The 13,501-nt window shown below is 58.3% G+C and overlaps 3 protein-coding genes across 8 annotated transcripts in view; 2 read left to right on the plus strand and 1 right to left on the minus strand.

Moving 5' to 3' along the window:
- Nucleotides 1-31: 31 nt before the first annotated feature.
- LOC138815841 (mannose-1-phosphate guanylyltransferase catalytic subunit beta) lies at nt 32-2,797 on the plus strand. Of its 2 annotated transcripts, none has more exons than XM_070005212.1 (9): nt 32-383; nt 494-574; nt 664-712; nt 849-991; nt 1,195-1,353; nt 1,440-1,518; nt 1,591-1,718; nt 2,147-2,329; nt 2,419-2,797. In XM_070005212.1, the coding sequence occupies exons 1-9, from the start codon at nt 255-257 to the stop codon at nt 2,548-2,550; spliced, it is 1,083 nt and encodes a 360-aa protein (XP_069861313.1). In that variant the 5' UTR covers nt 32-254; the 3' UTR covers nt 2,551-2,797. The 2 variants fall into 2 exon arrangements, with proteins under 2 accessions (XP_069861313.1, XP_069861315.1); XM_070005214.1 differs by having other exon boundaries at nt 303-383; nt 498-574.
- LOC138815839 (E3 ubiquitin-protein ligase RNF123) overlaps nt 2,766-13,501 on the minus strand; it is a 28,703-nt gene continuing 17,967 nt past the window's right edge. For 4 of the 5 annotated variants that reach the window (XM_070005208.1, XM_070005206.1, XM_070005210.1 and 1 more), the window contains exons 27-39: nt 11,194-11,371; nt 10,510-10,584; nt 10,300-10,387; nt 10,116-10,203; nt 9,936-10,020; nt 8,394-8,533; nt 8,105-8,293; nt 7,911-7,986; nt 7,639-7,723; nt 3,978-4,120; nt 3,775-3,869; nt 3,180-3,265; nt 2,766-3,107 (exon numbers count right to left, since the gene is read on the minus strand). In XM_070005208.1, coding sequence (XP_069861309.1) covers nt 2,990-3,107; nt 3,180-3,265; nt 3,775-3,869; nt 3,978-4,120; nt 7,639-7,723; nt 7,911-7,986; nt 8,105-8,293; nt 8,394-8,533; nt 9,936-10,020; nt 10,116-10,203; nt 10,300-10,387; nt 10,510-10,584; nt 11,194-11,371 — 1,446 coding nt within the window. In that variant the 3' untranslated portion in view covers nt 2,766-2,989. Of the gene's footprint in view, nt 3,108-3,179; nt 3,266-3,774; nt 3,870-3,977; nt 4,121-7,638; nt 7,724-7,910; nt 8,003-8,104; nt 8,294-8,393; nt 8,534-9,935; nt 10,021-10,115; nt 10,204-10,299; nt 10,388-10,509; nt 10,585-11,193; nt 11,372-13,501 lie in introns of those variants that run through there. The other variant, XR_011368498.1, reaches the window with a different exon arrangement.
- Nucleotides 4,114-7,243, plus strand: LOC138815840 (amphoterin-induced protein 3-like). Its single transcript, XM_070005211.1, has one exon. The coding sequence runs from the start codon at nt 4,854-4,856 to the stop codon at nt 6,381-6,383; it is 1,530 nt and encodes a 509-aa protein (XP_069861312.1). The 5' UTR covers nt 4,114-4,853; the 3' UTR covers nt 6,384-7,243.

A 13,501-nucleotide genomic window follows, 5' to 3' on the forward strand; every position in this document is an offset into this window, starting at 1 on the left:
TTACGTCACTGCCCGCGCCGCGTCCGGCCGAAGTTCCGGGCTAGCGGCCCTACAGTTCGCGTCGCTTTCGGGGTGCTGGCGGCCGTGCCCCGCGTCCGGACTGACCCGGAGGACGAGCCGGGACTAGAGTTGTTCTGTCTAACTGGTAAGAGGAACAGGTCCGAGCACGGCGGCGAAAGTTGCTCGGCCGAGGCCGACCGAACGGGCCCAGGCACCTTGGCGTCCGGGACCCCATCCCACCGCCCGCAGGCGCCATGAAGGCTCTCATCCTGGTGGGCGGCTACGGGACGCGGCTACGGCCGCTGACGTTGAGCACCCCGAAACCACTGGTGGACTTCTGCAATAAGCCCATCTTGCTGCACCAAGTAGAGGCGCTTGCAGCGGTAAGGCTCGGGGTCTGACCTGGTGGGAAGAGCGACGAACGGCGCCTGGAAATGAGGGGTGTGCCCCGCATACCTTCCGCCTGGAGCCTGAGTCTCGTTCTGTTCGACAGGCAGGCGTGGACCACGTGATCCTGGCCGTGAGCTACATGTCACAGGTGCTGGAGAAGGAAATGAAGGCTCAGGAGCAGAGGGTGAGTCACGGACCCAGCCCTTTCCCTTGGTCTCTGCTCAGCTTCAATCCTTGAAGGGCGAACCTCATGGGGTGGCTTTTTCCTTCCAGCTGGGAATCCGAATCTCCATGTCCCATGAAGAGGAACCTTTGGGGACAGGTCAGTGCAGACAGGGAGACGACTTGGATAGGGTTTAAGGCTAGGCAGAAGATAAGGTCTAGCCTGGAATGGGGTCTGCTAAGTCTGGGATTCAGGTTCTCAGCCCCCCAGCAAGCTGATGATCTGCTCCTTTCAGCTGGACCCCTAGCACTAGCCCGAGACCTGCTCTGTGAGACTTCAGACCCTTTCTTCGTCCTCAACAGTGATGTCATTTGTGATTTTCCCTTTCAAGCTATGGTGCAGTTTCATCGGCACCATGGCCAGGAGGGCACCATTTTGGTAAGGGACTAAGTTTTCCTTCTCCTTTGCCATTCTCACTTTCAGTGCCCTAGCCTTGAACACTCTCAGTATGTTGTTGAGGGTGTGTGTGTGTGTGTGTGTAGAGACCTGCATTATGTTTTTAAAAGTGTTTAGGACAGGGTCCTTAAGAGGATATTGAATATCAAGGCTCATTACTAGGCTTGTGGTCCCCCTGTGTTCAGGTGACCAAGGTGGAGGAACCTTCCAAGTATGGTGTGGTGGTATGTGAGGCTGACACGGGCCGCATTCACCGGTTTGTGGAGAAGCCACAGGTATTTGTGTCGAATAAGATCAACGCAGGCATGTACATCCTGAGCCCTGCTGTGTTGCGACGCATCCAGGTATATATAGGAGGCAGCTGCGTGGTGGTTTAGGGTAGAGTGGGCCTCTGCTGCCATGACCGCTCACAAGCTGCCTACTCCCACAGCTGCAGCCAACTTCCATTGAGAAGGAGGTCTTCCCTGTCATGGCCAAGGAAGGGCAGCTATATGCAATGGAGCTGCAGGGTGAGTCAAGGAGGTCCTCAGGGTGGGGGTGGTCTGTGGCTGGCTCTTAGCCTCCTGATGTGTCCTTCACAGGCTTTTGGATGGACATTGGGCAACCCAAGGATTTCCTCACCGGCATGTGCCTCTTCTTGCAATCAGTGAGACAGAAGCAACCAGACCGGCTGTGCTCAGGCCCTGGCATTGTGGGCAATGTGCTTGTGGTAAGGCCCTTGCCCAGATCATGAATCCCCTCAGCCGTAGGAAGCAAATGGCACACTTCTATTTATTTAGTGCCAGTCCTGGGGCTTGAACTCAGAGCCTGGGCAAAACCAAGATACGAATCCCCTTAGATTTAGAAAGCAAATGCTCACTTTCATTTATTTAGTGCCCGTCTTGCGACTTGAACTCAGGGCCTGGGCACTTTCCCTGGGCTTCTTTTGCTCAAAGCTAGCACTCTACCACTTGAGCCACAGCCCTGCTTTCACCTTTGTTTTGGTAGTTTATTGGGGGACAAGTGTCTCACGAACTTTTCCTGCCAGGGCTGGCTTCAACCCACAATCCTCAGGTTTCAGCCTCCTGATTAGGATTACAGGCAGGAGGCATCTGCAGCCAGCTAAGTGGCCCACTTTTATCTCCCCATGAATCTCAGGACCCAAGTGCCCGGATTGGCCAGAACTGCAGCATTGGCCCCAATGTGAGCCTGGGTCCTGGCGTGGTGGTGGAGGATGGTGTGTGCATACGGCGGTGCACGGTGCTTCGGGATGCTCATATTCGCTCCCACTCCTGGCTAGAGTCATGTATTGTGGGCTGGCGCTGTCGTGTTGGCCAGTGGGTAAGTCTTGGGCTAGACCAGGTTGGGGAGGTGGGCAGGGAATATGTCTGCCTGACTGACAGGCCTACTTCCCCCCCCCCCTCCTCGAGGTGCGCATGGAGAACGTAACAGTGCTGGGTGAGGATGTCATAGTTAACGATGAACTCTACCTCAATGGAGCCAGTGTGCTGCCCCACAAGTCTATTGGTGAATCAGTGCCAGAGCCTCGGATCATCATGTGAGGGAGTATGTGGGGGCTGGCTGAGAGCCCCCACTTCCTTGTCAGCAGGGGGAGGCACGGTCATGACACAGCAGAAGGCCCTGGACTTGTGTCTGGGGAGGACTGGATGAGGCGGCACCCATGGGACACCTGCCTTCTCATGTGGACAGAAACTGGCAGGCTACCTGCTGGCACTCCCCACAAACCCCTCTCCCTCAAAAAGGGCCGGGGCCAGGGTTGTATGGAATAATAATTTAATGTTCGCTGCACCCCTGACTGAAAGTCAAGCTCAGGCATAATTAGGGCCGTGGCTGGGGTTCCACTGAGGCTGCTCGCAGGTAAGGAGGCGGATGGGCGGGATGAGGACCATGGGGACAGAGCCAAGGGAGCTCTTAAACAGGGCTCGGCCGGGGTGGGTTCAGGGGTGGAAGCTGGTCTGTAAGCTGTGTGCACTAGGCAACCTAGGCAGCTGAGGTGGTGCTTGTGCTGGCTCCCTTGTCCCAGTCCTCTACAGACACGATGGTGGCTTTGCAGAAGAAGCAGTCCTTGTTGTTCATCAGGTGCTGGTTGATGCAGGCCCTACGACAGGAGGGATGAGGGCTGCCCAGGGTGCTCCCATGGCCCCAGCCCGACTCCAGGGGGCCCACTTACTTGCAAGACTTATGGCCACAGGGCTGGAACACAGCAGAGATGGGGTGGGCATAGCAGATTGGGCAGAGATCCTCCTCGCTGGTGGGCTACAGGGAGGAGCGAAGGGTAGGGTAGTGGGCTGGATATCTATGCCTGTGTGTGTGTGTGTGTGCGCACACGTCTTAAAAGTGGCATGGAGGGCTGGGAAGGTGCTCAGTGGTAGAGCGCTTGCCTTGCATGCATGAGGCCCTGGGTTCAATTCCTCAGCACTACATAAGCAAAAAGGAAAAAATCCCTTCTCAGTCTGTGGGCAGGTGCCTCCACTGAGCTGCAGCCCACCCTGACCACCAAGTAGAGTAGCTAAAAACCTTGGGCAACCATGGGCTGGGAAGTTGGCCCAGTGGTAGAGCGCTTGCCTTGCATGCCTGAGGCCCTGGGTTCGATTCCCCAGCACCACATAAACAAAAGGAAAAAAGCCGGAAGTGGTGCTGTGGCTCAAGTGGTAGAGCGCTAGCCTTGAGCTGAAGAGCTGAGGGACAGCGGCCAGGCCCAGAGTTGAGGCCCCACAACCGGACCCCCCCCCCATAAAAAAGTGGCATGGGCCGACTCTGCTCACCAGGGATGCAGCCGCGGCCTGGGCGGATGCGGCTGTCAGGTGTGCCAACATCTGTTCCACTTGGGCCAGCTCCTCAGCGCTGATATAATCGGTATCTGGGTTAGTGGTAGGTGGTGTCAGGCTCCATGGGAGTTTGCTGTGCTGGAGGGTCCTGAATCCAGCCAATCCCAAACGTCTTCCCTAACCCACGCCTGCCCACTTACAGCTCTGCAGGGAGAAGCGCTTCCGGTCAGGGGCAGGCAAGGTGGTGCCAGGCGCTGGGGGCTCTGGCTGCCCCAGGAGATAGCATATGGAGCGGAGCTGGAAGCAGGGATCAGCCAGGAGCACTGACGTGGCTCTCTCTGTCCTATGTAGGGGAGGGTTGCATGGGTTGTCAAAAAGCTTGGCTTTTTCAGGAGGCTGAGATCTGAGGATCGGGGTTCAAAGCCAGCCCGGGCAAGAGAGACCGTGAGACTCCTATCTCCAATAAACCACCAGAAAACCGGAAGTGGCGCTGTAGCTCAAGTGGTAGAGCGCTCGCCTTGAGCTGAAGAGCTGAGGGACAGCGCCCAAGCCGAGAGTTCAAGCCCCACGACCGACAAAAAAAAAAAAAGCTTGGGGGGTCTGCCTGAAGGTTAAGTCCTGGATCCCAGTGAGATCCCATACAGCCCAGATCAAAAGCTCAGAATACGGGACACCAGAGCAACATCACCTAACATTCTCCCTAGAGTCCCCTTTTTAGCTGAGATTGAAGGCTGCTGGCTAAGGGCAGACTCGCCCCCTGTGGGAACCCTTTCTGGTGACCACGTGGGGCAAGCTTGGGGAAAGCCGATGCCCCGCCCCCTTGCGGCAGTAGCCAATAGGCGCCTAGGTCCACGCCCCTAGGCCATCCCCGGGGTGAGGGCTCCGGGCCGCGCGCGGCTGGAGCGGCAGGGAGCGGAGCGGAGCGCAGCCCGCCTCAGCCGCATCCACACCCAGAGGAGCCTGCCGTTCTCCCCTAGCCATGGGCCACCCAGAGGCGAGCGGAGCTGGCCAGAGCAGCAGTGGGTGAGTGTGGAGCCGGGGGCCCGCGCGGGGCCGCTCCTCCCGGGGTCGCCGCCATGGTCTGGCTGGCGCCGCTGGGCGCCCTGCTGTGCGCGCTGCGCCCGGGGTCGGGCGCCGCGGACCCCGAGGTCCTCCCGCCCGCGCTGCCCCGCCGCTGCCCCGCTCCGTGCGTCTGTGCCGCGGACGTGCTGAGCTGCGCCGGCCTCGGGCTGGGGGACCCGCCGGCCGCCCTCCCTCCCACCGCCGCCGACCTCGACCTGAGCCACAACGGGCTCCGGCGCCTGCGCCCCGGCTGGCTGGCCCCCCTCCCGCGGCTGCGCGCGCTGCGCCTGGGCCACAACCGGCTGGACGCCCTGGGGCGCCACGTCTTCGCCAACGCCAGCGGCCTGACGCTGCTGGACCTGTCCTCCAACGCGCTGCGCGCGCTGGGGCGCCACGACCTGGACGGGCTCGGGGCGCTGGAGCGGCTGCTGCTCTTCAACAACTGCCTGGCGCACCTGGACGCGCGCAGCTTCCACGGCCTGCCCGCGCTGCGCCACCTGTACCTGGGCTCCAACGAGCTCGCCTCCTTTTCCTTCCATCACCTGCACGGCCTGGGCGCCGCGCACCTGCGCACGCTGGACCTGTCCTCCAACCAGCTGGGGCCGCTCTCGGTGCCCGAGCTGGCGGCCCTGCCCACCTTCCTCAAGAACGGCCTCTACCTGCACGACAACCCGCTGCCCTGCGACTGCCGCCTCTACCACCTGCTGCGGCGCTGGCGCCAGCGCGGCCTGGGCGCCGTGCGCGACTTCGCCCGCCAGTACACCTGCCTGGCCTTCCCCGTGCCCGGCTCCCAAGTGCGCTTCTTTGAGCACAGCCGCGTCTTCGAGAACTGCTCGGCGGCCTCGGTTCCCAACCTGGAGCAGCCGGAAGAGCAGCTGGACACGCAGGTGGGTCGGTCCCTGAGGCTTTACTGCAACACCAGCGCCCCGGCCGTGCGCATTGCCTGGGTGTCGCCCCAGAATGAGCTGCTCGTGGCTCCCGGATCTCGCGATGGCAGCATCGTGGTGCTGGCCGACGGCAGCTTAGCCATCGCCAAAGTACAGCAGCGGCACGCGGGGGTCTTCGTGTGCCTGGCCAGCGGGCCCCACCTGCACCACAACCAGACGCTGGAGTACAACGTGAGCGTGCACTTCCCCCGCCCCGAGCCCGAGGCTTTCAACACCGGCTTCACCACCCTGCTCGGCTGTGCTGTGGGCCTGGTGCTGGTGCTCCTCTACTTGTTTGCGCCGCCCTGCAGGGCTTGCGGCCGCTGCCGCCACACCTGCCGCCGCCGCTGGCCGCGCACACCCAGCCCGCTCCAGGAGCTGAGCGCCCAGTCCTCCATGCTCAGCACCACGCCGCCAGACGCACCCAGCCGGAAGGCTAGTGTCCACAAACATGTGGTCTTCCTGGAACCCAGCCGGAGAGGCCTCAATGGGCGTGTGCAGCTGGCAGTGGCCGAGGACTTCGATCTCTGCAACACTGTGGACCTGCCACTCAAGGCTGGCTCTGAGACGGCCAGCTCCACAGGCTCAGAGGGTCTCATGATGACTCAGTCTGCCTGAGGCCCCCTGGCCCCGCCCATAGCCCTCCTGCTACTTGCCCTCCTCCCTAGTCCAGAGCCTTGCCAGGTGCTGGTGGCAAAGCCCTACAAGCCTGCTCCTATATAGGCCTTAACCTCAATCAACCCACTGGTAATGGGGTTGGGGTCCCCAACTTGCCTCCTGCTTTGCCTAGCACCAGACCTCAAGGCCCACAGCTTAGCATAGGGCCCACTAGTGCCTGCTTTCTCTTAGGACCTCCTCGGGCTTAGGTGTGGGGTGAGGGTTGGGGAATAAGCATTTCTCCTAAGAGCCCCGGGACCGCCATCTTCAGGCCGAGGCAGATGTCAAGGAATGGAGTCACATTACCTTCTCCTCCAACCATGTCCCAGAGGGCAGGAGAAGAGGAGGAGGGCTCAGAAAATCCACACCCTCCCCAGGTGGAAGGAGAAAACAAGCCCTCCCTCTAGTGAACGAGCCCCGTCTCCAGTCTGCAAACCTTCCAGTCTGCAAGCACAATGCTTCACGTGCAGGCTGGTGGGCAAGCGTGAGTCAGGCACACTTCCAAGAGACCCCTGGGGGATCCAGCCTTAGCCTGAACCAGAGGGACCCTGCTCTCCGGCAGGCCCTCTGAGGGCAGTAGAAAGCCTGGCAAGCGTAGAAAACGAAGAGAGCCTTAGCGGGAACTCAAGGTCCCCGGAGGACAGGAGCCTCTTAAGGACTGGCATTAGTCTCAGCCTAATAGCTAAGGCGGTGTCCTGCTAAGATGCTTAGCATCCCTCACTGCAGGGGCCCCTCAGGTGTCAGGGCTGAGCTGGGGATCCCCATGGTTACCCCAGGCCACGCTGTTAACGGTGTTTCCCAATAAAGACTGTCCATGCGCATCACTGGAGCCTTCACAGACACAAGGAGCGTTGTGTGCTCAGCTTTTGATCCAGCTGTGTTGCCCTGGCCACGACAGGCTAGCACACACACACACACACACACACGTGCACGCACGCGCGCGCACGCACACACACACACACGCGCACGCACACACACACACACGCGCGTGAATGCACCCCGTCCTGATCCCTTAGTAGAGCACAGCCTCACAAGCTAAGACGCACTCTCCCACTCCGCAGCTGCTTCTAGCGTTAATTTAGGCAGTTCACAGGCCACCACTGGTCCGCCGCCTCCTAGTTCCTGAGATCCAGTCTCGAGGCACCTCAGGCCTGCCCTGTCCCCCCTCAAAAGGCAACTCCAGCTCCCCTGTGAGCCAGCAGCTGCCAACACTTACTCCGAGGCTGAATCGTGCACCAGAAGTCGAACCAGAATGCCTGTCACTGCCACCAGGATAGGATAGTGGTCCACGCTCTCCAGGCCTAAGGGGAGGGAAGGAGGCTGCACCATTCACATGCTCCATGCCAGGGGCTTCCAGGCCTGGCTGATGCCATCCACCCTTCCCACTGTCCTTCCTTCAGTAGGTCAAGTTGAGGCTGGGAGTGGGAAGCGATGGGCGCAGGACCAAGGCCCGTGGTGTGCGGGAACACAGAGCGGTTAGATCCTTACCGGGCAGCCGCAGTGTGACCACACGGTCAAAGAGGTTCCTCTCTGCCGTCACTCGGTTCAGCACCTGGTTCAGCAGCTGTGAGGGCGGGAGCCTGTTGGTGGATGGGCGAGCTCACCACTGGAGCCTCGCCCTCCCTCCTCCCTCCCCCTCCCCCCTCCCCGGGGTCCCCCCCTCACTGCCCAGATGGACACACCTGTGCCAGACGCCGCAGGAGCATCTCAGAGGTAGGCTGGGCCCAATCGAGGAATATCTCGGGCACCAGTGTGATGGTCATTTCCAAGACTCGCAGCAGGCTGACCGACAGGTCAAAGCACGTGGCGCAGACCTTGAGCTGCCGGCTGTCCACGAAGTTCCGCTCCAGGCGTTCAGCAGCCTGCTGGATCTGAGCAGCCGGCAGGTAGACAGGCAAGCGTCAGAGGCCTAGCTGCCCTGCAGGGCTCTATGCTTGGATCCCAGCCCCGCCGTGGCCCGCCGTGGCCCACCTCCTGGATCATGCCGATGAACTCGGAGAAGGCCCAGTTAAGCTGGTTGAGGACGCTGTTGAGGAAGCTGGGGGCCACGTCAGGACCCTGCCTCAGCAGATCTGCCATGTGCTGCTGTAGCAGGACAGAGGGGCAGGGCTCTGGGGGCGGGGGGGGGGAGGGGGGAGAAGCAGCATTAGCAGGCCTGTTTACCTGTCTTCATCCATTGGGTATAAAGACAGAAAGATGGCCAGGCTCACGCCCGCCATCCTATTCAGGAGGCTGAGATCAGAGAATCGCAGTTCAGTCAGACCAGGCAGGGAAGTTCATGAGACTCTTATCTCCAACTAACCACCCAAAAAGCCAGAAGTGGAGCCGTGGCTCAAGTGGTAGAGCACTAGCCTTGAGCAAAAGAAACCCAGAGAGCGCGCCCTGGCCCTGAGTTCAACCCTGGAACCAGCACCAAGACTAAAACTAAAATAGATGGCTCTCTGGGAACACTGAAATCATGGAGAACAGGGTGCAAAACTGCCCAGGGGTTAGAACTAAATCTGTTTCCTCCTCCAGGCAACCGTAGGGTGGGAGGTGTTTCCCACTCCCCGTGTCACAGCTGCAGCCTGACCCACAGCAAGCTCTGGGCCCCACACCCCAAAAGACAGGGTCAGACATAGCCAGGACTTAGACCCTTCTCCACTAGCGTCAAGACCAGCTTCTTCAAGAGAGGAGTGTGAGCCCTGCTGTCCTCTCCTGTCCTCTGCTGCCCTTGGCATTTGGCCCAGTGGTGGGCGCCAAGTCTGGGCTGGCGGGCGGTGGTAACCAGAGCTCTCTGATGCGAATCAATAGTTCCTGCAGCCACAGGATGGTATCTGGCCCCGGTGCCCCTCTCCACTTGCAGCTCAGTTCTGTCCTCGAGGTAGAGGACAGAAGCATTTGGCAAAGACTTGTGGGAATTGCACAAGGCATTTAGCCTCTCCCGGGACAATCCTGCAGATCAAAACACTGCCAGCAAGGGCAAAGCACTCTGTGCACAGGGTTTCTGCAAAACGCACATCGCCAAGCCTTGGGCCCGGTACAGGCCCTCAAACTCACAAGACTGGAGGAGGAGAGGTACTCTGCTCACAACCCAGTACTCCACTCCAGGAAGCCTTAGGAGTGCCCTCTGAGGGCTTTGAACAATTTCCACTACCTGTCTTGACTTGAAGATCCCAGGCCTAAAAACCAAGCCCTGAGTCTGGCACCAGTCAATTAAAAAACAACAAAACACTGTTCTCAACTCAGACTGGAAGTATACAGGACAACAGACAGTTGTCTCCCCAAATGAATAGCCAGCTTCTTTTCATTGATACCTTGGGGATAAGATTAAAATTTTGGAAGCTGGGTGCTAGTGGCTCACACCTATAATCCCTAGCTATTCAGGAGGCTGAGATCTGAGGATCATGGTTCAAAGCTAGCCTGAGCAGCAAAGTCCATGAGACTCCAATTAACTCCCAGAAAACTGAAATGGAGCCACCCAAATCTGTCCTGCCTGGTGGTGGTTCAGACGTCACCAATTTCGATACTCACTCTGGAGGCTGGGCAAGTTGGCATCTTCTGGTTTGGTTTTCAGCAGATGAGGCAGCCGGGTGTAGCGGTACCCAAACCCACAGCCCTGGGAGTGGAGAGAGCGAGGGTTGATGGGGGGGGGGGGGGAAGCAAGGCACCCTTTCTGCACTGGCCCCAATCTCTGCCTTAGGTCAGGCTTACCCTCCAGAGCCGCACCAGGATCCAGTTGGTCTGAGCCCAAGGCCGCTGCTCATAGGGGGCCAGGAGGTTCCTCACCATGGCGATACGCCTGATGGGAAAGGGCAGGGACAGATTCAGGGTGAGTCTGGGGACAGGGCTCTGCAAGATGGGGTGCCTCCCCTGTGCTGGATCCTTCCCTACTCACTGCTCCTCAGGGATGCGCTCCACAGCCCGCAGCGAGTGTGGGTAGCACACGTAGCTGGCCAGGGCCTGCATCAGCGAGTCTCGGATATCTGCAGGGAGAAGCTTATGTCTCAGCAGGTAATTAGCCTGAACCTTAGCCCACGCCTCACACCACCTGGCTGTCCTTTTGCATGGAAATCAATCTTCCATCCTCGTCCCCTCGGGCCCTCACCGGTGCCCACGATGCGCGTGTCGGCAAAGTGCTTGGCCAGGATGGCTGCCAGCCGTGTCAGGGTCTCTTCATAGCCTGCAAAGGTGGACAGTGAGAACAGCTCCAGGAATAAACACATCCCTTGGCAGTGGGGAGGGACGGTAGGGGGGCTTGGGTATGTAGCCCTAGAACTGGCTCCTGGGACCAGTCTGGACTCATGTTGGTATTTAGGGACATCAATCAAGGCATTCACTAACAGCTGAGGAAGAACAATCAATGCTCAGATTCATTGTGGGAAGAAGCAGGCAGGAAGTCCTAGCCAGAGCCTTGACCCAGCCTCTCACCCATCTTGGTACATAGAGGATGACCCAGCATAGCTCCCAGTCCTCATAGCTGTTTTTAAAGACAAAGCCAGCCAAGCACCCGTGGCTCACACCTGTCATCCTTGCTACTCAGGAGGCTGAGACCTGAGGATCTCAGTTCAAACCGAGAGGCCTGCAGCCCACAGGGACTACGGCAGCTCCTCAGCAGAATCGAGAGAAGGGAGGGTTGGCGTCCACACCTATCTGCGCTCCTCCCAGGACCCAGGGAAAAACTGCTGTCTGTGGCTACAGGCACCAGACCAGGGACAAAGACTTGCTTGGTGCTTCTGGGGTATGGGGGTCAGGGTTCTGGGGCGGGGGGAATGTTTTCTGCTCCCCTCACCTGGGAGCTCCTCCATGCTGTGTACAGGGCCAAAGTAATTCTTGAGGGCACTGTAGCTGTTGATGGCCACGTTCAGGTAGAACTCGGGCATGAAAGCGAAGAGCGAGCCGGTCCGGTCCCCGTGCTCGATGGTCCGCAGGCAGACGCGCAGCAGCCAGTAGATGTCCAGCATTTTCTCCTGCAGGAGGCACACAAGGTGCTGCTGCTGGGCGGGTCACTGGAAGGGTCACGGGGACATGTTCTGGTCTGGGGAATCAGGAAGGCCTCCCCAGGACAGTGACGTCAGAACTGACACCCCGAGTCCAGCAAGGGTGACGCAGTGGCGGAGGCAGGAGCCATGAGGCCTTTACACAGGAGGCTGCTGAGGGCAGCGCTGGGACCCCGCCCAGAGCTCAAGCTCGCGAGAGGATGATGCGATCAGAAGTGGGGGGGGGGGGAGGTCATGTTTAGGAGGTTGCAGGGCCTCCATGCAGACCAAAGGTGCTTAGAGGCTGGGTGTGGGTGGCTCACGCCTGTCATCCTAGCTACTCAGGAGGCTGAGCTCTGAGGATCTCAGTGGGAAGCTAGAAAAGGCAAGAAAGGCTGTGAGACTCTAATCTTCCATGAACCACAGAAAACTGGAAGTGGCGCTGTGGCTCAAGGGGTAGAGCGCTTGCCTTGAGCAAAAGAGCTCAGGGACAGCGCCCAGGCCCAGAGTTCAAGCCCCATGACCAGAAAAAGACACAGGTAAAGGAGATGATAGGGACCTGAAGGGACAGGTGTAGAGTCCAGGAAAGGTCTCAGACACTTTCTCCTCTGATAATGGGAAACATTTCTGAAAGCAGATAGATAGATGAATGGCTACTGAAGATGCAAAAGAAAGGACTAGGCATGATGGCTCATCCTTATAGTTTTGGGGAGCAGAGAGAATTGAGGTTCAGGCAAAAAAGTTGGCAAGACCTCATCTCTTGATGTGTTTTCTGTTTCTGTGCTTATGCCAGGCTTGAACTCAGGACCTTAGGCTCTCAGTCTGCTTTCTTGCTCACGGCTGGTACTCTACCACTTGAGCCATGCCTCCAGTCCACAAGACCTTCATGTCAATCAATCACCACGTGAGGTAGCTTGTGCCTATGATCTCGGCTGTGAAGGAGGCCTTCGGTAAGAACATTGTAATCTGAGGCTATCCCCCAACAAAAACAGAAGACCCAATCTGAAAAAATAACTAAAGCAAAACAGGCCTAGGAGTGTGGCTTAAGTGGTAGAGTACCTGCCTAGCAAGCATGAAGCCCTGAATTGAAATCCCAGTACCATCAAATAAAAAAAAAAAAGCAGTTCAACATAATAAAAGCTATGTGTAAAAAGCATGCATCGTGTAACATCATACTCAACAGCAAAAGCCTGGAATTGAGGATATGATGAGGAAGCCTGAGTTTTGCCCATTTCTATTCAACATAGTACCCAGAACAAATTAGACAAGAAAGAACAACAAAAGGCATTTGAATGGGAAAGGAAAGTGGCAGGTTTGAGCTCAAAGCTTGCAAACACAGTCTTATGTGTAGAGAACACAAGCTGTTAGAATAAACCAGGTAGAGACGGCAGGATAGAGGTATGAACTTCAATCGTCTAGTTGTTGGGAGGCGCAAGGCCAAGAAGAAAACAGACACCCTAACATGGGCACCTGCTTACAGCCCCTGAGGCTCCATGAGTGGGCTGGGCAGGCAGGAAAAGGAAACTAGGGAGGAGCTGGGGTCAGGTCTCTCTGGTTCCTGCTGTGTGTCTCCTGTGTTTGAGATTGCATTTGGCACAGGTGAATCTCTGGGTACGTGTTATTAAATGAATCAGCTGCTGAAGAGTGGATGAAGCTCAGCGAAGTCCACACAGCCCTGGTTGTTTTAGGAGAGATCGAAGAGCCCCTCAACAAAAAAGAGGCAGGTAGACACTGCCCCATGATTTGGAGGGTACTGAAGATCTAGAAAAAGATCCCCATTTAGCTGGGTGCTGGTGGCTCCCGCCTGTCATCCTAGCTACTCAGGAGGCTGAGATCTGAGGGTCACAATTCAAAGCCAGCCCAGGCAGGAAAGTCTGTGAGGTTCTTACCTCCAATGAACCACCAGAAAACCGGAAGTGGCGCTGTGGCTCAAAGTGCTAGACTGCTAGCCTGAGCTTTAAAAAGCTCAGACAGGGCCCAGGCCCTGAGTTCAAGCCCCGTGACAAGGAAAGGGAGAGGGAGGGGAGGGGAGGGGAGGGGAGGGGAGGGGAGGGGAGGGGAGGGGAGGGGAGGGTCCGGCCGGGTCTAGGGGGTGTACAGGGGCATCCAGGGTCCTGCAGT

This window comes from Dipodomys merriami, unplaced genomic scaffold (genome assembly GCF_024711535.1).
Source record: "Dipodomys merriami isolate MVZ:Mamm:240054 unplaced genomic scaffold, mDipMer1.0.p SCAF_672, whole genome shotgun sequence".
Lineage (NCBI taxonomy): Eukaryota > Metazoa > Chordata > Mammalia > Rodentia > Heteromyidae > Dipodomys > Dipodomys merriami.

Bases quoted from the DNA above. Each gene is read 5' to 3' on its own strand.
- LOC138815841 (XM_070005212.1), top strand. From the start codon at position 255: ATGAAGGCTCTCATCCTGGTGGGCGGCTACGGGACGCGGCTACGGCCG. The intron at 575-663 runs GTGAGTCACGGA...TTTTCCTTCCAG, and splicing joins TGAAGGCTCAGGAGCAGAGG to CTGGGAATCCGAATCTCCAT. The intron at 713-848 runs GTCAGTGCAGAC...TGCTCCTTTCAG, and splicing joins AGAGGAACCTTTGGGGACAG to CTGGACCCCTAGCACTAGCC.
- LOC138815840 (XM_070005211.1), top strand. From the start codon at position 4,854: ATGGTCTGGCTGGCGCCGCTGGGCGCCCTGCTGTGCGCGCTGCGCCCG.